At 26.6% G+C, this 27651-nt stretch overlaps 3 protein-coding genes across 4 annotated transcripts; 1 reads left to right on the plus strand and 2 right to left on the minus strand.

Moving 5' to 3' along the window:
• Window positions 1-9105: 9105 nt before the first annotated feature.
• LOC135928657 (zinc finger MYM-type protein 1-like) lies at window positions 9106-11762 on the minus strand. The gene is made up of 6 exons (XM_065465113.1): window positions 11669-11762; window positions 11058-11144; window positions 10782-10868; window positions 10293-10382; window positions 9900-10210; window positions 9106-9842 (listed from the first exon to the last, which is right to left on the minus strand). The coding sequence occupies exons 1-6, from the start codon at window positions 11680-11682 to the stop codon at window positions 9106-9108; spliced, it is 1326 nt and encodes a 441-aa protein (XP_065321185.1). The 5' UTR covers window positions 11683-11762.
• Window positions 11763-17254: 5492 nt separating this feature from the next.
• Window positions 17255-18582, plus strand: LOC135928308 (THO complex subunit 7 homolog). 2 transcript variants are annotated; one of them, XM_065464750.1, is made up of 8 exons: window positions 17255-17378; window positions 17428-17545; window positions 17590-17717; window positions 17760-17846; window positions 17886-17936; window positions 18025-18053; window positions 18101-18170; window positions 18213-18582. In XM_065464750.1, exons 1-8 carry the CDS (start codon window positions 17360-17362, stop codon window positions 18302-18304), a joined length of 594 nt encoding a protein of 197 aa, XP_065320822.1. In that variant the 5' UTR covers window positions 17255-17359; the 3' UTR covers window positions 18305-18582. The 2 variants fall into 2 exon arrangements, with proteins under 2 accessions (XP_065320822.1, XP_065320821.1); XM_065464749.1 differs by having other exon boundaries at window positions 17886-17943; window positions 17987-18053; window positions 18213-18581.
• A 2075-nt stretch (window positions 18583-20657) lies between these two features.
• On the minus strand, window positions 20658-22616 carry LOC135928658 (uncharacterized). The gene has a single exon (XM_065465114.1). The coding sequence runs from the start codon at window positions 22614-22616 to the stop codon at window positions 20658-20660; it is 1959 nt and encodes a 652-aa protein (XP_065321186.1).
• Between the last annotated feature and the right edge of the window lie 5035 nt (window positions 22617-27651).

The raw sequence follows: 27651 nt of genomic DNA on the forward strand, positions 1-27651 counted from the left end.
TTCTGATATGGCTGGGGGAGGTAGTATCAATAATACCTCTGAAAAATTTTAATTATATTTTATAGCTAAAAATAAACTTTTCAATACAACAAAAAATATGAGCACTTTTTTTCCGAGCCTTAAAGGATTAAGTCATAATACTTTGAATTTTAACGAAGCTTTAAATCGTAATTTATTTCTAGTATGTTATTCACAATAAAGCTTACTCGGTTTAAAAGTCTGAAATAGGAAACTTATTAACAACACTTTCTTTATTATGAATATCAGTTTTATGATGATTATTATTTGAAACTTGATATTTCGCATTCAATAAACATCGTGATGGAGCCTGATATTTTACTTTTAAACCCTTTTTTTCTTATCTGTGTAGAAATTTGTCTTTTTTTCTTATAAATTCATGGTTTAATAAGCTTTTAAAATTTATTTTAAAAATAAGGCTTAACTATTATTATGATGGAATTAGCCACATCTCTATTAATAAGCAGAGTTGGGTAATATAGTGAATGCTTTAATATAAGATACAAGATTCTAACATGCTAAATAGGATACTTATATAGGCATCGTATCTTTACTACTTCCTTGATATCGATACTTTATTATATTTTGTTTAAATATTAATATTTATCTTACTTTTTTCGCTGGATTTTTGCATTTATTTCGTTATTTTCTTTTTTTCCTATCTTTATATTTTAAAATTCATATTCATTATTGTTGTAGTTTCCATTTTTTTACATAATATTTGATAAAATAATTTATTTCAACCGATGTGTTAATTCCGAAAGAGCTGATTGATTATATTTATTACACTTAAAAAAAATTGTAAAAATTATTTTATTGATTCGTGGATTTTTAAAAATGTTTTACAAGAATAAAAAAAAGAAGAGAGAAAGAATATCATTGAAAATTAATTATAGGATATCGCCATCAGCTGCAATACTATTAAATTGAAAATAAATAAATTTGGTAATTTTGAATATTTAAATTAAGTAAAATTTCCATAATTATATCTTGAGAATTAATATTCCATCTTTAGTTTCTTCCGTGAATTTAACAGTGGAGCGTTGTTTTTTCTTATTACGCAATTTTACAATTAATTTAGTTTTACATATCAATCGTTTTATGTTAGTTAAATAATTCAAATTTATGATTTCTTGTTCATATTTATAAAAATAATCTAATATAATTTGATAAATTTTACCACACCCTTTATTATAAATTATATATTTTAACTCCATAAATTGAATTACTCTCCTGTCCAATCCTATTAATGCAGAGTAAAGGTGTGCGCGGGCCGTGAAATTACGCGTGACCCATCGTGTCACTGTGGGTCACGGCGTGAGTGTGAATAAATTTTAAATTATTAGGCGTGACGGGCCTACCCAAATTTTTTCCCAGATGTGATCGGGCGTGAACAGGAATTTTCGTGAATCACGGAAATTTAAATTTTTTTTTATAAATAATTTGCAATTTTATAGTTATATTATAATACATATTAAAAATATTCCGGCATTTTATAAACAACATCTGGTGTCACGTTCTTTTTATGTTTAGGTATTTTATCGTGAGATTTTTTACTTAAACTTTAAAAATTTTTCTCAAGCACTTAACGTAGGCTTAATTCTAGACCCTAATTTCAAAAGTAAATTTTTAATAGACGAAGAAAAGGAAGATATTTACAAAACAATCAAAGTAAGTTTTTAATAGATGAAGAAAAGGAATTTACAAAACAATCTTAAAAATGTGAAATGATATAAAATTAGATGATATGCATAAGTCAATGCCAACTGTCATTTATAACTTTCCTAATTCATCCTACATTCATAAAAACCATATATTCTAAATGAAAAATATTTTTACCGATCAAAGCTGTGTGAATTTAAAAGATTCATTCCATAAAACAAATAACAATTGCAAAATTTTGAAGTTTTGGAAGCAGGAAAATTTATTTCCTTTTTTAGAAAATTAGAGAGCAAAATTATGTCCCTGGCAAATTCGGCTTCTAGTGAAAGGTTATTTTCTGTAGCCAATGGCCTATTAAAGGAAAGGCGTACACACTTGAAATAAAAAAAAAATAGACATTCTTCTTTTTCTAAGTAAAAATTTGGATTTATAATATGTATTTATTTTTTGTTATTATGAATTACGGAATTAAAGAAATAAATTCGAAAAAGTGTAAAAAAATATAGCATTAAAGTTTTGAAAAATTTAAAAACACCTTGAATTTTCGGGCGTGACGGGCGTGAATCAAAATATTGCCATTCGTGAGCGGACGGGTCGGGTCGAAAATTTTTTAGTGGTAAGAGTGAATGGGCGTGAATATTTTTTATTGCCACCGTGAACGGGCGGGCCGTGAATAAAAAATTAGGCCCGCCCCCACCTCTAATGCTTAGGCTAACATTGAAATGTTTATATTGATCGAAATTTTCTTTTCTACAAATATCAATCATTTGAAATATTTTAATTTGTTATTAATTATTGTGTTCAAAAAAATTCTCATGTGTATGATTTAGAATTGAAAAATAATATTATATTGGGTGAAGTTAACAATTTAACACCCATATCATTTATTAAGATGTGATATACTGTTCTTTATATATTTTTATATCCTGCCTTTTATTTTGTATGTCTATATGGATGATGACATTATATGGGCTAAGACTTGGTAGGTAGTTAATACATATATGGGCCAATTTGTAAAATTAAATTTCTTATGGTTTAATAACAGCCATAATATGGTGTGATATACTGATCATTATATATTTTTATTTGTAAAATAAAAAGTTTGAACACCATTGAAGAAGATAAAAAACAAAGTTTAATCTAAATATAAAAAAAAGATGATAGATAGAATAAAGAAGGGTATGACGATTGAAACAAAAATATAATAACATAATTTGTAGTTTCCTATCTCCATTAAATATAAAATAATAAAGCATAAAGTAAAAATATATTAAATTAACATTAAAAAAAGATTATAGTAAAAAAACTATGAAAGATTTTAAAAAAATCTTCAAAATATCCTCATTTGCATATTCTATAATATGAAATTAAGTATTCTAATATATATAATCACCGTAATCAAGACATGAACGTTTTCGTTTAACCTTAAAGTTAATTTTTATTTTTGGTATCAACTTTCCTATCATCGTAATGTTAAATCGAAGGAGATTATAAACCTCTAATGTTAAATTTTTTTTTTAAAAAAAAAGAAAATATTATTTTAAAATGTTTTTTATATCAATGAGATTCGAACCACTGACTTAACGTCCGATAGGCAAACGTTCTTTCCACTCAGCCCCCTTCTATCTAATTTCTATTACAATTCTTCTTATATATGAAAATATATTTTGATAAATTAATTAACATAAATTTGTTTATTTATAAGCTCTTATCTCATTGGTTTAATTTTTTTTCTTCTTTTAATTATATTTAAAAAAATACAAAAATTATGATTGTTACCACGCTTTTGCAAGAACATATGCTTTGTAATGAAAAAAATATATACTAAATATTGTGTATACCTCTATTTTATAATACCATCCATATTACCTACCTTCAAGTATAAGTAAACATATTTTGTAAATCTATATCTTATTTCCATTAAGGATATTTAATAACATTTTTTTCAAATAACCTTGAATATATTCCAAACTTTAATTACTTTTGCCATGGATCTAAAAGAGGTATATAATTGTTTTTCTTTTACTATTATATTTTAGACACATGCTTTCTAATGAAAAAATATTGTGTATACCTCTATTTTATAATACCATCCATATTACCTACCTTCAGGTATAAGTAAACATTTACTATACATATATATCTTATTTCCATTAAGGATATTTAAAAGTTAACATTTTTTTCAAACAACGCTTGAATATATACCATACTTTATTTCCTTTTGCGGATCTAGAGGTATATTTTCAAATTGTTTTACTTTTTAGTTAAACAAATCAGTATGTTAAAAAAGTCTCTCAAAGTCATAGCAAAAGTATCAATGAGCTTGGTCTTATCATTTCAGCATCCTCAACATAAGATAGGTAAAAGAAACCCCATATAATATTACTTTATAAAGGTACTATTTAATTTTTATAAATACGGAATAAGTTACAAATTGTTTCTTTAATCAATAATTTCAATAAAGGTTTTTTTTTCGCAGCATTTTTTATATATTATTTGACAAAAAAAAAAAATTCAAGATAATTTGATTTGGGCTAAGGATTTCTTGCGGTGATATACCAGAATGCTTATCCTACATTCTCAGTTTTGGAAATATCTAATACCTACTTTTTGGTAAAATTATTAATATTATAAATTACATGAGATAGGGAACAGAACTCCCAAATAATTTTATTTTACAAAGGACGAATTTTGACATTCAAGGAAGATAAATTCAAGACATTTTGATTTGGGTTAAGGATTTCTTGCGGTGATATACCAGATTAATGCTTATCCTACATTCTCAGTTTTAGAAATATCTATTTTGATATGGGCTTAGGATTTCTTGCTGTGATATACCAAAGTAATGCTTATTCTACATACTCAGTTTTGGATATATCTATTACCTACTTTTTGGTAAAATTAATAATATTATATGTTTTTTATTATTTTCGTTTTTTATATTGTTATCAAATGCGAGTGTGTTGAATGATGACTTTTAAGTCTTAAGGTATAAATATGTAATATATTTTTTATATTTTCACATCTTTGTCTCTTTGATATTTCTACCTTCTTTTATTCATTCTTTTTTACATCTCTTTGCTCCCCTAAAACCCATCTTCCACCTTCACGCGGTGGGGAGCGAATAGCAATGCTGACCAATGGGAGCTCTGGTATTCTTAGTTATTATATTCTTCATTTTGCCCATCATAATTTTCTCACTTTGATATAAGAATCAGAAATTAAGAATATCTTATGAGGTATGATTAACAAATTTACCTCTTTTTCTCCTAAATTTTAGTATATTTATAAAATAGATTAATAAAGGTTATATAGTACCATATACACAAACTAACTAATTACCCCTCCGCCCCGTCATTCTTGACGGGTTATTAGCTATTATTATCTTAATTCTTATACTTTGAATTATTACAACAGTAATTTTAAAAAAATTATAAACAAATTTGAAAAATTTCGGGGATAAATTATCAACCACAGAATTCGATTTATTAATTTGTAATTAATCTTTCTGCTCGTTGAGAGATTGAAATAATATCGTATTTCTCTATAAATACTTCTGTTGTTGATTTTAGACCTATTCAAAAACGAATGTAATTTCGGATTATTCAAATTGAATAGAAATGAATAATAAATTATTCGTTTGTTCGAATACGAATAAAAATTATTTGATTAAAATAAAAAGAAAATCAAATTATTTCAAAATTTGTTTTTAATATTTATAAAACTGTATGGTACTGTACTCATTCATTTAGTGCATTACATGTCCCCCCCTGCATAGAAGTCAGTTGTAGCGCGATTTTGTAGTTTGCACGTCGATTAAATGACGTTAATATGCATTCTTATAATTATAAATAAAGACAATTTGTTGAAGTGTACGACAAAAGGCACTACAGTTGACTCCTATGTATGGGCACTTTTAATTAATAAATCGCTAACCTGTAATATATATTGTATATCATTGACTATACTATGATTATTTAATTTGTATAAAATATTGGAATATATTTGCTTCTTTTCCTTATACCATTTTAACATATTACCTGCCCTTTTTAAATTTAAACCCTAATAAAGATAAAAAAAATAATAAATAATTTTATTACATAAAAATTTGGCATAATAGGGTTAACCAGCACGAACAGTAGCCAAGAGCTAAAGATAGTAGAAAAGAGTTACAGAAAAAACTGATCCAAATAAACTGGGGTCAGTCAAACTGGGACAGATATTCTTTCGGTCCCTTAAACCTTGACAATAATTTTAATTTTATTGTTTTTCAAATGTTTTTTATGTATTTTTTTTAAAGCAGTATTTTTTTTATTTGCCTTCACCGCTTATTATTTTTCGTTAAAATCTCAATACTTTCTCAATCCAATAATAAAAAGAATCAGATCTGACATATTATTTTTTAGAATATCGGATCGAGCTCGGTTTAAGAAAATATTTAGATCGATGGGAAAAATTTTTATCTGGAACGAGTCAGACCTGAAAAAAATAAATACGATGCTGGGCTCTAATATATTACATGCGTTTGAAAAGGACACCACTATGTGACTTAAGAAGATATATATATTAAATATGGTTTAATAAAATTTGATTATTCATAAAAAGTTTAAATATCAATACCTTGAAGTAAATTACCATGGAAGTTGAGTGTTTTACCGGTGCGAATGGATATTTAATTTTCAATATGCTTAGAACTAGTTTTTCAGTGGCTTGCTAGGGGGTTGCGCAGGGGCTCGAGCCCCCTAAAAAATTTGAATAGCCCCCTGAAGCAAAAAAATTTTTTTTTATTGGCTCCTTAATATCTCCTTGAGCTAAAAATAAATTTTTAATTGCCCTCTGAATAATTTCTTTTATAATTCTATTGAGTAATATATAAATTTAATTTTATTAAAAAATTAATAAGACTATCTTAATTTTTATTAAATGAATACTATTTTAATTATTAGATTAGATTATTACATATAAATTATACTATGTCAGCTTGCAATCAAATTCTGTGTTAAAAATATAACAATATCACTCACTAAATATTAATTTAGCTTTAACAGTTGAAGCTTAATTGACTTTTATTATTTAAATTATTATATAACCCTAATAAATATAATCATTTATTAATTGAAAATTAATAATTTAATATTTTAGCCGAGGTCAAAATCACTAATCAACTATATTATTGATTTTTAAATTTAATTATCATGTCTCTTCCTAAAATTATTTTCAAGGTCCAAATCCAAATAAGTATGAGATTTATTTATAAAAAGTATGTAGACATATAGTATAAAATCCTCTATTATATATAATTTTTTATAAAATATTAGGTAAATGCCACTTTTACAGACGTATCTGACAGTTATATAATATATTACAGTTAATATTTTTAAAATTTTACTAATAAATGCTTTTGATAGTAAATATAAGTTACAATTTGCTTACAAATATTTAACGCCATCTATATATTTAAAATATAATTAAAGTTAAACGTATTATTATTCATCCCACAATACAGCGTCTACATGGCAGAAAATTTGATGGAGGCAAACCCCTCCAAAATCTACCCATACCCACCTAAAAAAAATCCTGCGGCCTTCGGCCGCGAAATTTACAGACCTACGATGGTATAGTGATTTTATTTAAAAAATCTTATCTGCCACCATTTATAACCTTACAACATAATTCTATTTACAATCTTTCAAGCCTATTTAGGGAAAAAAATTTAAAAATTTGTAAGTGATAATGAACTTTTATTTAAATAATGCAATCTTTTCATAATTTGGTATTCACTTTATTTTCATAAATATATGTAAGTGATAATGAACTTTTATTTAAATAATGCAATCTTTTCATAATTTGGTATTCACTTTATTTTCATAAAATATATATAAGTGAATTAAATGAGATAACATATTAATATTTCTATGAAAAAGATCTAAAATATTGTAAAAAATATAAGACGAATAAATTTAAAGAGGTATATTTAGCTTGATTCCACATAATTAAAAACATGTATTGTAAATAGAGCTATTATATAAAATATTAGAATAAAATGAATTATAGTATATTTTGCATTGAAATTATAAAATGTTAAATTAAATATACATTATTTAAAAGCCTATATATTCGCTGTGAAAAAGATACATTAATTATTTTATTAATAATTTGGATAACCTTATTGATGTTAAAGCAAATTGTGTTATAATATCATCAATTGTAAATTTTTCAAAAACATCAATTTCGCTGGATATTAACAGTAAATTTTCCAAAAATGGGTCCGAAATTTTATTCCGCATTCGAGTTTTGTTAATTTTTACTTTACTCATGGCTCTTTCGGCTGAACAGGAAGTTGTAGGAAGGGTTAATAAATATTTATATAATAAATTTAAATTTGAATAAGAATTTAATTGATTTAAAAGTCGGTATGATAATATAAAAGAAAATTTTATCCATTTTTTTATTTTGGTCATGATTTCGCTGTTGATATTTTCTTTGGTAATTTGATCGTTTGCAATACCTTTAATTATATACAATTACAAATAAAATATCAATAAATTACTTTCATCAATATATAACGCGTCATTCTTTTTAACTTTTAAAAGATCTTCGCAAAAAATGATTGATTGAGACTCCAAATATAAAGAGCGAAAATCATTATATTCATCAACAATGTTTTGGACATCCAATTGATAAGTATTACAAATTTCGGATATTTGCCATCCTTCTATTTTTTCATTATCCATAATTCCAGCGGGAGTAAAAATGGATATCTGTGATAAAAAATTTAAACAATCATAATTAAATCGATCATTTAGGTGATTAATTATTGCATTTAGAACAGGGAAAAATATTTCCGTTCTATATCTACAATAATAAATAATAATTTAAATTTTTTTAATTTATTCAACTTATTTTTTTTTTGTTCAACATAATTATTGAATTCTGTTTGATCCAATTTGAATATTGATTTCATATTATACAAATCAGTTATTACATTATTCTTTTTCAAAAAACTATTAGATAAGGAATGTAATTTTAAAAATATATTGTCTCCATTAGCTATATTTTAAAATTATTTATAGAAATAGTAACTAATATTAACCTTTTAGTTTTTGTAATTTATTTTTTGTATGTTGTATTAATTTGGTTACCAAAGCCAAATCATTACCAACTGCCTGCATTTCAATACAAGCCTCATGTGTACATTTCAATATTTCTTTCAAAATAAAAAGACTTAATATAAAATTTTCATCTTTAATTCTTGATAATAACCCATCGGCAATGGAAGAGGTGCTTGGGTCATTAGAATCTTTTAATTCAACTAATGATGCTAAAATATGTTCATAAACATCTAAAAAGATTTCTACAGATTTGTAAGATAATGACCAATTTCTGAAAATATATAAGTTTCAAGTTTCATTAAAAATATTTTATTTACCTTGTTGTGTTTTTAATTCTTTTAAGAGATTTCTTGGACTTTCTCATTTGATATTTAACAAACACACCTTGACGTCTAACTCCATTCATAAAATTATATAACTCATCTAATATTCCCATTGCCTTTTTCATTTCAATTTTGCATCCACAAACATGAGCAACTACTAAATTTAGCCGATGTGCATGGCACCAAATATAGATGGCTTTTGGAGCCTCTTTCAATATTAAAGCCTGCATTCCATTGTATACTCCTCTCATATTCCCTGCACCATCCATACTTTGTCCAACCAAATAATCAAGAGGAAGACCAAGATCATTAAACTTAGAAAAAACATGTTTCTTTATATTTTCCCCAGTGGTTTCTGATGTTGTAAAAACATGTATGATCCTTTCTACAGGATGTGGATGCAGATCATCTTCTATATACCGTACAAGCAAAGCTATGCATTCTTTTTTAGACACATCATATGTTTCATCTAATATGATGCTATAGGCACGATTCTCTTTAATTGTTTGAATAATGCTTTTTGTTATTTTTATCTTAATAATTTCAGTTATTTTTTTCACGTGGCCATATGACAGTAAATTTATATAAGGTCTCGAAATTTTATCTGATTTTTTTCTCCACAATTTTTCGTTGTTATCCATGTATGCACGTAAAGTTGGAACCGTTTTTGCCATTAATTTTATGAGACACATAAAATTACCTTCATTCGAATTAGAACCCCAAAAGGCTATATTACATTTTATAAGGTACATAATGGCATTGATAATATTATGAACTATATTACGATTTTCCATGATTATATCAAGCTTATTTGATAGCAAATGATCTTGAATGCGTTTATTTGCAAGCCAAGTCATGTTTGCATATTCACAATCTTTATGAAGAGAAGATGCTTCGTGTCTCTCTAAGTCACGCTTTATGTTTTTCCAATTATTTACCCCATGTTGAGTCCAAAAAGTATTGGACTTAGGGCCACCAAACATAATACAATATAGACAAAAGACTTTGTCTAAAGTAGTGCTATAAAATAGCCAATTTCTGGGGTTGAGGGAACCATCTATATTAACCTTTCTATAATAGGTTATATTCATGCTCCTGTTTAAAAAGTTAAAAAAAATATATTGGTATAGAAATAATGGATGGGTAAAAATTAATGAAAATAAATATTATATAAAACCTCTTGTTAGTAACAGGATATTGAAATTTATTTGTACATGGCTGACAAGGGCCTACAGCAATTATGAAATTTATCAAAATATTTGTCATCCTAAATAATATAAAGTGAAAAGGATCATTTGGTTCCTTTTTTTTGTATAGCTGAATAAGACTTGGACTTTGAATATTCTCATAATTTATTCCCTTCAAAAGTCATTATATAAATTTTATTTAAATATAATGCCTCATGCAAAGTAAGTGCCTCACTAGAACCGTGGATTGGATGAGGAGATAATACAATTTGTGAATCTTCAATATTGGAGATTTGCTATAAATAAAGAGTATAATTTGTTTACTTATGAAAATCTATTTTTAATATAATTTCAGCCAAATGGTCATTTTATTCTTAGCTACATTATAATTAAGTTAATCAATAAATGTTGGAAATATTTAAATGTCCTAATTTATTTTCTTCAAAAGTTATCATATAATTCGTATTTAAATTAAATACCTCATCATGCAAAGTAAGCGCCTCACTGGAACTGGGGATTGGATGAGAAGATAATACAATTTGTGAATCTTCAATATTGGAGATTTGCTATAAAGAGTATAATTTGTTTACTTATGAAAAACTATATTTTTAATAAAATTTTAGTCAAATGGTCATTTTATTCTTAACTACATTATAATTAAGTTTTTAATAAAGGTTGGAAATATTTAATTAACCTCATAATCATAATTTATTTCTTTCAAAAGTTATCATATAATTCGTATTTAAATTAAATACCTCATCATACAAAGTAAACACCTCACTGGAACTGGGGATTGGATGAGGAGATAATACAATTTGTGAATCTTCAATAACTGAGATTTTCTATAAATAAAGAGGAGTTTAATTTCTTTCCTTATGATAACTATATTTTTAATAAATTTTTAGGCAAATGATAATTTTTTTTAACTACATTATAATTAAGTTTTTAATAAATGTTTTAATTCTACATGAATACATGATTGAGAAAACAGGTATTAAAAATATTATGAAGTCCAACATAAAGTTATCAGGTTACAATGGAAAGATGATACAAGTAATAGGTAAAGCACAAGTGAATGTAGAATACAAAGGGAATTCACATATTTTGAACGCAATAATCATAAACATCAATATGACTTTGTTAGATCATGTAAAAACATTTTTAAAATATATTTGAAAGATTCATAGGCATGATAGATGCAGATTAATATAAAACTGCGATCACATGAAGAAATCATAAAACAATATTATAATGACTATAAAAATAAAAACAATATTAAGTATAAATAAAATTGTGAAATTCATGATGAAAGTATATTATCTAAAGAAATTCTAATAGCTAAATAAAACAATGATAATAAACATACCTAATATAACACATAATGTAAATAAAGGGGATGAAACTCACACAGATAACATTTTGAAAATAGTTGATTCCAAATCATATTTTATAAGATTTATATTTAAAAAAAGTAAAAGAATTTGAAGTCTTAATTCAATTAAAGATGAAAAGATTTAAATTTAATAATTCCTAGAAATTAACATTACCTTTTACTACATTATATTAACTTAATAAGTTTTTTTAATACTTTGGGTTTAAATTATTATTATTAACTTATTAAACATATTGTTAAATTGAACTTTATAAAGTATATATAGATATAAAAATAGTGTGATAAACAGTTAAAAAACATTAAATAATAATATATATAATTTATTTTCTCTATACCCTGACTACTTTAATATTAATATTATTCTGGTAAAATTTTAAATCAGTTTCTATTAATTCACAAATTTATAGTTACAATAATAAATAAAAATATTACTTTTTGGAAGTAAGATGTTATTGTCTTTTTTTGCAACTGGGTTTCAACTCCATTTGTGATATTATATGGAATATCACAATTTAAAGATACCCAATTATTATTATCTCTTTTGATGGCTACCTTTGTAAATTTCATATCAGCTGGCTTGACATGAGGATGTTTATGTTTATAATGTTCATGTATCTTGTCACTTCTTATTTTAGAAGTTTTGCAATTTTTAATATTGCACTTAACTTTAAATATGGTTTTGTTACTTGGCATCTAGAAAGAAATAATTATTATAATATAATTTTTTACACATTATGTTTTTTATTATTCTTTGCTTGCTGATATATGTTTTTATGCATGACTCAAAAAATTATCTAAAATTTATCCTGCTAAAATCTATAAATTTATTAAAAAACATAATATAAATATATTAACCTCTAAGAAAAGTACCAAATAGGAAATGTGTAAATATTAACTTGATAAAATGCTAAATGAAAATCGTTGACAAAGAAAATTTATATTATTTATTAATTGACAAATATCTTTACTTTAATTGACATTTTTCAGAAAATCAAACGATAACCATCATAATCGTATCAATTAATGGATTAAAAAAAGATTATAATTCAAATCAAAAATTACCCACCAAAAATCAATACCTACCCCCAAAAAAATAATGCCTACTACCAAAAAATTAATATCAACCCCTTAAAATCGATACCTACCCCCAAAAATGCTAATATATTTTGGAGGCATTTGTCTCCTACCCCCCCCCCCCCCGGCCATGTAGACGCTGCCACAATAGATGTAATAAAGGGAGGGCCTCCTTTGATCGTATTATTTTGATCGTAAAATGGTCCATTTTGTCCATTTTAGGTCAAAATGGACGATTTTTTCAATTTATAGGTTAGGGTTAGGGTTATAAATGATTTTAATTTACCGCGATTAAATAGACCAATCATAAAAAAATGGACCAAATTTACGATCAAATGACTTTACGATCAAAGTTAGGCAAATCGTAATAAATTAGATATCTTTTCTTCTCTTTTTTACGTGTTTTTAGGAAAGCTATATTCTTCTTCGAAAAATAGATTTGAGTTAAATCTTTAATACAAATATATTTTTGATATTATTACAATACAAACTACTATTATTTTAAGATATAATATACTAACTAGAGATGGTGCGACAATAATAAATAAAATCTTAATTGCTTTCATGATATCACTCTGGTTCTTATTTTGTAGTTACAAAATGTTTCATTTCTAATATGGCATCCTTGCCGTGTAAATAATTCAAGACTTCAATATATTTGCATAATTTCTTCTAAAGATTTTAATGTTTTTGTTGTATCAATTTATTTAACAGAATAAATTGTGATGGGTTACCATCGTGAATGTCATGGATAGGATTGCAAATTAACCAGCATCTATTATTTTGGCTATGTAATTTAAGATTATTACTATAGCTGCTAAGAGTGAGAGCATATGATCGCATATTTTAGATAATCAATAGGTCAACTGTGTAGTCGTTTATATAACATTGAAAATGGAAGATAATCTTTTAAAAATTTAATATCATACAATAATTTTCTCGATTACTTATCTAGCTTCCATCATGTCATCTAAGAGGAAGCTCTAACCATCATATAGTTTTATGATTTGGATTGGTCGTTTATATTCTCTTCTTCAAGAATTGTAGATTTGGTAAGGTCTATAAATTTTTTCTTATTAGTCCATTCTATAAAACATAGTCTAAAATGGTAAAAGGGAGTTATATTAGTTTCATAACCTTTTGTCAATGTAAGTTGCTAAAAATTATAATATATTATGTAGTTTTTTCACAAACTATTATCAATTTAGGCATATATGAATTAATTAACCTTTTTTAACATTTATTATTCTTTAGACGCAAAATCATTTCACATCAACAATCGAAAATATTTTATACTCTAATAAATAGATTTTCTATTAAAAATATTATTTTTATATGCTAGTTTATTTTGTATGCAAAATATAATAAATCACATTCAGAATAATTATTTAGGGTAGTGATCTGCACGGGCCTAATTTTAAAGGCCCGACCCGGCCCGAAATTTTTTTTAAAAAATTTTTCCAGGCCCGGCCCGAACCCGAATTTTTTTTAATTCATCCTAGAGTAATAATTATATTTTTTTTTAGCTTTTAGTTTATTTTTTATATTTAAGATTTTGTTTTTGCAAAAAATATCTTAGTAAACAGAAAATTTATTTAGTATTTAATTATTTATTTAAAATACTATCAAAAATACCTATAAACCAAACAATAATTATAATGTTAAATTACACAACTATATATTAGATTCATATTTATAATTATCATTTAAAAATATCAAAGCATCAACATTTTCTGGTGGCAGTCTATTTCTTCTTTCGTCTAATAACCTTCCAGTCTTTGAAAAAGTTCTCTATGAAGTTGTGGACGTTGCAGGAATTGCTAGAATTTTTCTAGCCAATTTTGTCATCTTTGGTAATCTAATTTCATTTTTATTCCACCATTTTAATATATCTTTTTCTGGATGTATATTTTCATTATTCTCTTTTATATTTAAATTCTTATAAATTTCAAGCTCATCTGTTTCTTTTTTTTCATATTCTTCCTCATTGTCCTCCCATCTTTCATATTCATTGCCTGATATATAAAAATAATATAAATAGAACAATTTTAAATGTACCTTTAGATCTTTTAGGCGATTCCACAATTTGAGAAAAGCCTTGAATATCCAAATCTATAATATCAATTGAAGGACAATATTCTTCAGAATTAATTATATTTTTGACTGAATTCTCTACTTCTAATATTTCCATTGATGATAACATTCTTAATTTTCTATATTTGGGGCATAAAAATGTCGCTATTTTATGCAAAATATTGATTTTAAATTTAGATAATAAAAAAATTTTTAAATTGGTTTTTATTTCTTTTATTTCATTGTTTTGATAAAATGAATCATTTAAATCCTCGTGAAGAATATTATTAAAGCATAGCAGTACTTTATGTAAAGTAGGATTAATATCTCCTTCTAGTTCTTTAGTGGCTTTATCAAAAGGATATAAAATATCAATCAAATTTTTCAAAATAGATTTCTCCAAGTTTTCCATTTTATTAATATCTCCCTTGGATGATAAAAAATTGACGATGTCATCATATTGGTTATAAATAGATTTCAACATATTTAATTTTGAATTCCATCTAGTTTCGATATCTTGTTGTAATGTTTTGTCTAAATATTGATTCATGCCGGTTTGTTTAAAATACATGGTTATTTTTTTAGCAGAAATAAGGGTTTGATATATATTAGGAGCGATAATTTTCAAAGATTGTTCCTTAAAGGTATTTCGAAGAACAGTATTTAATAGATGTGCGCTGCAATTTAATCTGGTGTATTTTTCTAGGGCTTTAATTATATTAGCTCCTTGATCAGATATAAATATTATATTTTTCACTTGATCGGGAATTATTCCAATTGCAGCAAAATTTTGTAGCATTTCCTTATGTATGTTCGCGGCGGTTTTTTTCTCTTCTTTAAACTTATTCGTAAATAAAACATGTTTATATAAGGTTTCACCTTCGATATAATGAATTGAAACAGTTAAATAGGAAAACTTTTTAAAAGAATCTGTCCACATGTCTGTTGTAGCAGAGCATTTTTTATCAAATAATTGAACATTTATTTTATTAACCAAATTTGTTCTAATTTGATCCGTCATAACTATAGCATTTCTCGATAAAGTAGTTGGATGGGGAATAATTTCGCTACAGTCAATATTACCGTAAATGGAGCCAATTTGAATAAAATTTTGAGCCATTTTTATAAAGCCATCTCCAGTTATCGAATCAAAGGCACGCATGTCCTTGGCACAATAATAGATCAAGGTATCACATAGTTTCTTTTTAATAGTTAAGGAAGAATTTAGGTCTATTTTCTTTTGAATATACCTAGTTATTTTAGGAATAGAGGAATCGTCATTCTTAACGCACTTGTGACGTCTTAAATGAGAATTTCCAGATGTGCTTTTATATTGTAATATACTATTACATTTTTTACATTGGACGTAATCAAGTTTTTTGTTTTTATCATCAAATATGTCTTCCAAATTTTCCCATATATTGCTTTTACCTAAATGGGGCATACAAATATATGTTCCATTTTGTATTTGTTTTTTTAAAAAAATTAAATTCATTTTTAAATTATATTTAAAATTTAAGTTTTATAAAAAAACATTTAAATTATTATACCCATAATAAAATATATATGGCATATGGCGTCTACTTTCTAAATAAATAAAATTAAATATGTATATTTTACAAATAAAAAATGTTGCCGCCTTGTTTCTTAAAAAAAAGGTTTAATTATATATTTATACCAAGAATAAAAGATACATGCCATCATATGGCGTCTAGCTTCTTCAAATAAAATTAAATATTTTTATTTTACAAAAAATATTAGTGCCAATATTAAAAAATTTTTTAAGGCCCGGCCCGACCCGGCCCGAATTTTTTTTTAAAGTAGGCCCGAACCCGGCCCAAAGCCCGTTCGGGCCGGGTACGGGCCAGGCCTACTTTTGCAGATCTCTAATTTAGGGTCCCGCAAATTGGGAAGTATGGGGGGCGAAGCCCCTCATAAAAATTTCTTAGTTGAACCCCCTGAGATTGTAAAAGCTAGCGACGCCCCTGTAGCTTTTGTAAAATAATGGGAAGTTAATATGTTTTCATAGTATATCAAATTAAAACTTCGCAAGAATTTATTGTGAAGGAACATATGAAATAATGTATCTTAAATTTTATTCATTTAGAGTAAATCTTAATGTAATGGATAACATATTAAATCCCTAAAAATGCATCTGATATCTTTATATAAAACTAAACGAATTGCCGCCCTAATCTCACATGAACTCAGTCTGTTAAGCTAATTCACGTGTTTAATCTTGTCGACCCATACCAGTTTTTTCTTTTAAAGCGTATTATGGGTTCCTTTCACTATCTTTCTAATGCCCATCGATTATTCATAAAGTTGCCTTTATGTACGCACAGGTTACTGCAGATTGTCAAAAAATTGGGATTTCTCATCTTAATTTAAACCGTTTAAAATTTTATCCAGTTTTATGAGCATGCGAAGAATACTGAAGTGTTACATAATGACAGCTGTTAACGTGAAATCTTTGGTGTTTCTCTTTTAAAAACTATGATGATTAGGTAATTTTTCATGTCAAGCTACTTGGAAGGTAATAAATTATATAAAATAATATTTTCATCAAATTTTATTATTTTTAGATGATATAATTAGGTACCGATTGCTTATAGATGGAGAAGGGAGCGGTGATGATAAAAGAATTAATATGTTAATTAAAAATATAATGAAATGGCCTTTAACAAACAAAAAAGATGAAAGGTCTTGGGATATTTGATTATAAATATAATTACAGCAATTTTTAGAGATATTTACTATGAAAAAGTTTTTCTACTATTTGAACAATCGCAATTATCATTACTAAAGCTGCAAAATATTTTCCAAACTAATCTTTATGATCAAAAAATATATCTAGAACAGTTAAAAGATATTGGTAATATATATATATTGTTTTTTTTCAAATAATAATTATAAGAAAATAATACTAAACATGTGACAAACGAACTTGGGCAATGTCAAAATGACTTGAGACTAGCCAAAATAATTAAGAAAAACAGATTAGGTAATAATTTTATTAATTTTTATAAGAAATAATATTTAGAATATGATAAAATTGCCAAAATAATTGTAAAACATCCTGATAGAAATGATAGTATCAAGTTTTTGTTTTATATTACATAATAATCTTATGCTTTATTTAAGTAAATTAAATATACTTCAAAATGAAATTTCTAATTTAGAAAATGAAAAACAACTTTTAGATGACAAAGTAAATAGAAATCATTAAACATTCATACTTTTATTTAAATATATTAGTTTTCTTCACTTAAAAAACAATTTTCAACTTTTTTATATCTTGGGTATGACTTGTATACAATGCTTAGAAGTAAATAATGGAGAAATTCTAAATGACATTTTAATTTTGCAGATGACACTAATATTGAGATGGTTAATGATGAAAGCAATGTTAATGAAAAAAGTGATAAAGAAATGGACATTGATGCATCTCATAATAAATAATTTAATAGATTACAATATTGTGCTATAGAAATAAAAATGATTTAATTCACAATTATATTAGATTTTAAGGGTTGATTCAGTGGAGGACTTGTCATAATACTAAGTTAGCATTCTACCCTTAGGGCCATGTGAAAATGATAAATATTTGAGGCTGATCTGAAATTTTTATCTTATAAATATACTTTTTTTACTTATTTATATTTTATAAAATTATTTTAAATATATTTCCTTTTTTAACATTTAGATATATTATTCAAAAATGAAAACAAATCAAATAATAAATTATTTATATGCCATCCTATGAATCCAATAATTTACTATTCATATTCTTACCTTTGCATGGGTATAGTGTTGTTAAAAAGTCGAGTTCACCCAACTACAACTCAGAGTCTCTAGTCATTAGTCGAATAAGTTGACCAACTCAAGTATATAAACTTGAGTTGACTAGAGGATGAATAGTTCTACGAACTTAGTCAACTGGAGGATGTTCTATGAACTTGAGTTGTCGACTAGATGACGAATAGTTTTATGAACTTGAGTTGTCGACTAGAGGATGAATAGTTCTATGAACTTGATTAGTTATTATTAATTAATAAAACATTTGTTCTGTTTTTTTTATTTTAAACTTTATACTTCCAACTTGAGTCATGAATATGAAATATAATATACTTGAGTTAACTAGAGGACGAATAGTTCTATGAACTTGAGTCGACTTAAGGACAGAGATTTCAAATTAATTATTATTAATTTATAAAACATTTTTCTGTTTTTTTTATTTTTAGCTTTAGACTTCCAACTTGAGTCGTTATACGACTTATATACTTAAGACGACTAGAAGACTAATAGTTGTGTCGTTTTTTACGACTTTAACCCAAAGTTGTGGTCGTTTTATTCAATCCGATCCAAAATATGGCTCGTTTTTTAAAGGACGATCTAAGGCTTGGGTTGCTTTTTTACCTGACCCATTATCCAGATAATTTTTTAGACCAAAAGACTTCTAGAGTTGACTCCAATATATATAATAATAACATATCCAGATAATTTTTTAGACCAAAAGACTTCTAGAGTTGACTCCAATATATATAATAATAACATTTAGTATATATTAAAATTATGGGAGGGTAAGTTATTTTTAGCTTCTTTTAATTATAATGCTCTGACTTACTATTATTAATGCACTGGCATTTGTCATCGTTATTTTTTTAAACAGTGATTATGTACATAAAAAAGTGACAATTGTCATAATCGTTATTTTTGAATTTTTTAAGCAAATGGGTAAAAATATACATAGTAAACATGTTAAATTAAAATTTCATTGAAGGTTTACTATAGAAAAATGACAATTGTCAAAATTATTTTTGAATTTTTTTAAAGCAAATGGGGTAAAAATAGATATTGTAAACATGTTAATTAAAATTTCAGTGAATATGTACTAGAAAAGTGACAATTGATTTTAAAAAGTGCGAGTGGACCGGTTAAAAAATTTAAATGAGGCATTTTGATGAATAAATAGTAAAGGTTTCTGAAAATGCCTTGAAAAAACTGGCACAATTCGCAAATATATTGAGGGTTAAATTACATAACGAATTGTGATCATTTACCAGTATATTCAAAGTTTTAATAGCAGAATAAAATGAAATGGACGATGATATCATATGTACAAATGAGGAGTTAAAGGAAGAAGATGGAATATTACAATATGATTTGATAATAAATGTAATAGGTGTTTAATAGGCGTGTATGCAAGTTACAATGCACAAAAGTGCATACATTAATTTATTTTTGACATATGAATACATTTAAATTTTGTCATTTGCGGAGGTTAATTGCGAGAGAACATTTAGTAAATTAAAAAATTATAAAAAATGGGCAGAGCTAATATAGACCAAGAAAAATTAGACGCGTTTTTAATTATGTCAGTTGAACGAGAAGTATTAGCGCAGACTAGAAGATATTCTTGTTTATTTGCGCAAAGGTTCAGTTAATGAAGAGATTTATTAACGTAAAAATTATATATTATCTTAATTCTTTTAAATCTAATTTATATATATTTACAATATGATCGGTGCCTGATTTTATAATTGCAGCAATTTTATTCTCTGTGCAATATTGTATAATTGCAATAATTTTATCTGTAATTGATTTTATATATATTCATTATCTTTAAATACAATATATTCTTTTATTTCGGTATAAATATTGCTTGTTAATTTTTTTTGATATTATTAAATTTTTTGATATTACACAGTAAATAAAATAAGATATTAGTAATTTATGTAATACCAAATATAAAAATAAAATCATAAATTCAATATTAATTAATGAATAAAATTTAGATATAAATTGTAAGTAATTAGGGGGTATCAGTCATTGAGAATATGAAGCTGAGGTAATTGGATTTTATTATATTGAGGGCTAATCTTTGGCGTAGGTAGTAACCCTCGTTGGGATCTTCGGTCCTAGTAGAGATCCGTTTCCCCAGCTCTTTAAAGAAGGCAAGGGCGTGAGAGCCGAACGATGTTAAAGTCGTGGCGATTAGTGGTAGGAATGTGTAATTGGCCGGAAGCGATGGCGAATATTTAGCGAGTTTATTCGTCTCGGCGTCTACTAGAGCATCTCTATTTATATTGGAAGGGGCAAGGGGATCGATGCATGAGAAATCCCAGGTTAGAAATTCCCCCCTCTTCCAAGGGATCATGGTAGAGCCATCGGGACGCTTACCATCAGAATTGTAGAGTCCAGTGGGTTCTAGGGTTGATGGGATACCGGCAGATTTTAGGGCCCTGGCAATAGTATCATTGCATTTTGAATGTCTAATGAATCTGCCTCTACAGCGCTTGCAGTGTAAAGAGTGACGGCCTTTGGAGTTGACCGGCGTTTGACAAAGGATGCAGTGATAGGGTATTACCATATCACAATTAAGTCTTAGACCGATGGCGTGACGTAGCTCATCATTGCTTAGGAGCTGGTCAAGGTTTCGCGATGGAAAAGCTTCGAGAAATTCATACCCGCTGTCTGCGGAAATGGAGAAGAGTAGAGAATGGTCCTCGGGTTGGCTCCTCGATTTAAGGTATGCAACGGAGTTGCCAACTAGAGGCTTATCCCAGTCCTTATGCAGTGTCGATGAGGGAGGATCGACTAATGAAAGAGATTTCCATAGATCAATTGCCTGGGGAAGTAAAGGGTCAGGATGTTTTGTGAGTGCGTGTATGATGGGCTCGCAGGACAGGCGAGAGGATATGAACGCACTAACAGAGAGTAGGGAAGGCGATCGTATGCCAATGCCGCCGGATTTGGTTGGCAAGGTAGCTTGTAGCCAAGATAGGTCTCCGAATTTGAGATTGAGTATATCCTCTGTAAGGTGTTTAATCACTAGCTCGTGTGCAGCGAGGTTGACGTCGTATTGGAAGATACGTGACGATCGGAGTGTATATAGAATTTTTGGGATTAGGAGGTAGTTCTTTAATAGAAAGAACGCTTGGTGGGCTGGGAGGCGAGATAGTGTACCGCGCATAAGGGATATCTCTAGTAGAGTGTCGGCGAAGAACTTGACAAAGGACTTGTCTTTACCCACTGGAGATCCGAGATGTGTTAAGAAGTTCAATGGTGTATGATTGAACATAGGATCATAGTTAAGGTCGATGATTCCAAGAGGACAATATTCGCTCTTGTCTTGATTGATTCGCAGTCCCAAACTGCTCTCGCTGGATTTTATTATTTCGACCGCCTTCATAACTTCGCTGGGTGAGCCGCCTAGTATACCATCGTTGATATACCAGTTATGAAGGTTTAGTTTACATTGGTCATTTATGCTTTGTATTAGGCTATTAATGCCCAGACTGAATAAGAAGGAGCCTAGAGGGTCACCTTGTTGTATTCCACTACTAGAAGGAATCAATCTATCTCCAAATTGAAGATGCGATGGACTAGCATAACATTCGAAGATGAATTGCGAGTATTCTGGGTAAAGGGTAAGGATGGGATTAAGAAACGCTGTACGTTTTAGAGAGTTAAAAGCGTTTGAAAAATCTATCTTAATTAGGATATCGTCACTGGGGTCTGTTTGTAGATACATTCTGGTCATGTGTAAGGATACCTCGCATCCCCCTTTTACGTTGACTCCTAATTGATTAGGGCACAGGTGATTAGATACTGTGAACAATATTCTGCTCACTACTAGCTTTGCGGTTAATCGGCGCCAAGTGGTTCCAATAGCGATAGGGCGAATATCTTTATTAGGTTTGTGAAGGGCGATGAGTTTAGCTCCATAAAGGAGTGGAATAATGGCGGGTGGTAAGCCTCCAGCAAGCATACGGTTGATGAGTTGAGTAATTTTTTCCAAAACGTCGCATTGTTGTGTGATGTAAGGTGCGGTTAGATCCTGTATTATTTTATATTTAACATGTGATCTATGATTTGATTTTATAATGCAATATCGTTGTAAATCTAATATATATGTGCAATTTATGATGTCATACTATTCTTTTTTTATTAAAAAATATAAATCGTTCGAACTTATTTTCAAAAATAAGAATAAAAATCTTTATGAATAAAAAATATCAAAAATTTATTTATATAAATAAAAAAATTTTTTTTAAAATAAATAAATATTGTTAATGGTGAAAAAAACAAGAAAATTTTACTTTTTTATAACTTTTTTAAAATAGCCCCAAATTTTTTTTGAAAGAGATAGATTTATTTTGGGAGAAAGAAACAAGGGGAGGGATTGGTTATTTATTTTCTAAAATATTCAAAAAATTGGTGGTGGTAGCTAGGCGCTAAATTCTTTCAAAATTAAAATAAGAAATATAATATTAATATGTGTATTGTGAATTATGACTAATAAATTGAATTAATTTAAATGTATTATTTTCCTTTAATCTTTTTTAAAATATAATTGTAGAATTTTTAGATTTTAATTTCAATGTTATAAGGGATATTCAATCATGAAGAAAGAAAGAATGTGAAATTATAAGTATTTTTTGTATATGCTATTCATCTGCACCCCCACCCCCCCCCCCCCCCATTTTTTATAAAAAAAATCTAAACAACCCTTGACCCATAAAATTTAAGAATCCTCATTCCTTCAATTTTTTAAGCATATAAACCTACAAAAAGTTCTATAATTTAGCAAGGATAAAAATATTGAATTTAAATTATCAAGATTTTTATGATAATATAAAATTATTATTTATTAATATTATATATAATTAAAATTCGGGAATAATAATTAATCCACTATTCTTTTTGAAAAATATTACAAAACGCATTAACATTGTTATATTTTTATATATAAAACTAAAAGTAAGAATTGAGGATAATTTTTAATTATTTATTTCTTATATTTTATTAATAATTTTTTTTTGCACAATCATGTTTAAATTATTTTATATGAAACATATTTGAAAAAATCATTTTCCTATTTTTTTTATTTCACATCTTTTCATATTAAAATGTCGTACCAAGATAGTGATGAAGATAACAGCAACCCTCTACTAAATAACATGGACCTTGACTCGGAGGTACAATTATGTAACAATTTTTTGTAATTATAAATGTGATTAGAATGACCTTGCATACAACCAAGATCTTCTGGATGATCATGATCAAGACATCAATATGAGTCAGATATCAGTAATATCTCATTCATCAGTTAATACATCCATAGATAGTACTTCTTTTAATACAAGGAGCATGTTTGAATTAAGCCCCAACAAAATCGCCGAATGTGTAAAATGTGTAATAGATATTTTAGCGTTACTGCAACAAGTATTATAACAAATAAAATTATGAGCTATATTTTTATAGCCAATTTAAAAAATCACGTTAGAAGAAATCATCCAGATTTAATTGGGAAGGGAGAGACCGAAGATATACCCAAAAATCTAGTTGGTATTCGTAGATTATTACCTAAGGAAAACGAATGCCTTAACAAATTATTTTTGAAATTTATTATAAAAAATAACATTCCTTTCATAGCTATGGATAGTAAGGTAAGGAGTTCCAAAATATATTTTCCTTCATATTCAAACATGAGAAAATCTGGACAAGACAGACAGCTTGTAAATACATTGAAAAAATGTATAAAATTACAAGTCATGAAAAATTTATAGAATATTAAAAGTAAATTGGCTATCACAACTGATATGTGGACATCCATTAACTCATCGCTTTTTGTGTAATTACATGTCACTATATCGATATAAAGTGGAAAATGGAAAGTTGTCTTCTAGATTTAATTCAGCTACCATATCCTCATAGTGGTGAGAAAGTGTCACAATATTTGTTAGAATCTCTTGATGAATTTGAGATCCAGGACAAGATTATCTCCATCACGCATGATAACGCACCAAACATAGTAAACGCTGCTGAAAAAATGATTACACTTTATCATGAAAAATATAAAACAAGCTTAAACAGCCACCGATGTTTAGCTCATATTATAAATTTGATAGTTGAAGAGGGGATTTCAGCCTTAGATAAAAAACTAAATAAAAAATCTTGTGTTAAAGATCTAGGAAAAAAATGTATGACAGAGCCTTTCGATATAAGCGTTAGGGAGGCAAAATCTTTAAAAGAAGTTGAAAATTTTTTAAACCCTTTTTATAAAATAACACTCGAAATATCGTCAGATACCACTACAATTGGAACCGCTGTTTAATTTATAGCAAAGATGGACAAAATTTTAGGGGAAGCTTCCAAAAATCATCCAGATGATGATATTAAAAATGCGGCAAGTAAAATGCAGATAAGATGTGGAACGTATAAAAACTCTCTGAGCACATTCAGCAATTATGTATCTACCATGTTAGGTTAGATCCGAAAACTAAGATGAAATATATGCCTCATTTTGTAGCAAAGCAGGATTATAATGAAAAATTCAATTTATTATATAAAACCTACGGATGGCCACACAAAGCAAATGTGTATGACTTCTCTCTAGATGATTTGGAAACACAGCCTTATTCGGTCTGTATGCATCACGAATTGAGAAAGTAATTAAAATTTTTTATTATTAAAATCATTCAAATATATATATGTTGTAGGGGAGACCAGGGCTAGTCGGCGCAATTTTTGTCAAAATCATCATAGCTCCGAAAATAATGATCATATAAGATCTTACAAAATACCAATAGATACCTTAAACATCTACCTATAAATATATACTGTTATATTTTTTAAATATTTAATAATTATTTTCTAGAAAGGTTTTAGTAAATGTCATTTTTTGAACCTAGTAGCCCCGAACCCGTGGTTAGTCGGATCATCGATGGGGCTAGTCGAATCAAGTGGTTTATTAGGCTTCTTATGCGACAAAAAAATTTTTTCGCAGATTTTAATATATAACTATGATACTTTATTTATATAATATTTTATTTATAATTATAACAAATAAAATAACAATCTTTTTTGACAGAGAACTACTCTACATTGAAACCAATCTTCAAAATTATGAAAACTTTTATAATCCTGTTTACATATAATACACACATCTTTTATTAATGTTTATATTTATTAATAATAAATTTACTCAAAATTTATCTAATTCTATAATTAAATATATAACATCATTTGATTTTATTATCAGGCTAAATATAATCTGATAACTAAAATGTTCATGTCCAATAAAATGAATTAATTTGAATCATGTTATATTGTCAATTAAAATAGATATATATATAAATATTTGTTTGTTAGATATAATTCATTTTAAATATATTGATATTATTATCAGGCTAAAATTTATATGCTAAAATGTTCATATCTAATAAAATGTATTAATTTGAATCATATTATATTGTCAATTAAAAAAAATATATATTATATTTGTTTGCTAGATATAATTAATTTAAATAATTGATCTTATTATCAGGCTAAAATTTTTATATGCAATATATATAATATCTGTGACAATATATAATATATATTCACAATATGTATATGAAGATTTTAGTTTGCAAGATATTTATATAGGTCTGATATTATATTAAAATTGAAATGTATTATGAAAAATCAATCACATTAATAAATTTATATAATAATTATTATTTAATATATTACATTTATAAAATATTATATTATGATTATCTGTACAATATATAATATATTATCACAATATGTATATGAAAATTTTAGTTTGCAAGATATTTATTTAGGTCTGATATTATATTAAAATTGAAATGTATTATGAAAAATCAATCACATTAATAAATTTATATAATAATTATTATTTAATATATTACATTTATAAAATATTATATTTTAACCTGTAATAAATGGTATTTTTATTAATGAGATATCATTTTCATACAGTTTTATAGTTTCTTCATAATCTTTTTTTAATAAAAATTTTACTATTTTGAATTTTGCATATATATTTGGGTACCATAATAACAGTGGCGTATCCAGGATTTTCCTATAGGGGGGGAAATTTTTTTGGGGGGCTTTGCCTCCAAACCCCCTTTGGCCAGCTTTTTCCTCACCTTCGGCCGGGTCATATCTTTGATCTATTCTTTTAAATTATTTATAATTCAATAATAATTATATTAATATTTTTAATTTTTATTTGAAATTTGGTTCCTTTTATAAATTAATTATTTAAGAAATTTTTTTTTTAATTTTTAAATTTAACATTTATTAATAAAGACAAATTAAATCTGACAAAATGATAGTATAAAAATAAATTCATGTCCAAAACATAATTCTAGAAAATTCAAGAAATTTAACAAACAAGGACTTCATAATACAAAGTATAATAATAGATATAATACAAATATAATAAATGCAAATGATTATATGAAGAAGAAGGGGGGGGGGTTTATATAATTTAGGGAAGAAGAAGAAAATCTAGATTAATCGGCTCCTCGGGGAATGAACCTATGGCGTGTAAAATTAGATTTTATAATCTGAATTCCTATGCGTTGACGTAAGTAGTCGCTTTCTTTTGGGTCTCTTGATTACTAATTCGCGCTTATGAATATAAGAAGAAATAAAAGTTATAACCCAATATTTATTTTAAGTTAGGTATATTATAGAGAAATTTTTTTTAAAAAATATAAAATTGAAATAAAGTTTAGTGTCAATTTTTTTTTTATATAAAATTTGCTTTAAAAACTAGCCTCAGCTTAAATTCTCATATAATATAAATATAAAATTTTTTTGATTGAAAATTCTAATTATAGTGAGTATAAAATATTGACTAGAAAATATTTTAAAGAACAAGTTTTTATAACTTATTAAATACAATATTATATAAAAAATTTATTAAATACTAGAATTATAATGCGATTTTTAATTTTCGTGGGAATTTTTCCAATTCATCAAGAATTTTCTTTGTCGTTGGAAAT

This window comes from Gordionus sp. m RMFG-2023, chromosome 4 (assembly GCF_954871325.1).
Source record: "Gordionus sp. m RMFG-2023 chromosome 4, tfGorSpeb1-WG-v2, whole genome shotgun sequence".
Classification (NCBI taxonomy): Eukaryota; Metazoa; Nematomorpha; class Gordioida; order Chordodea; family Parachordodidae; genus Gordionus; species Gordionus sp. m RMFG-2023.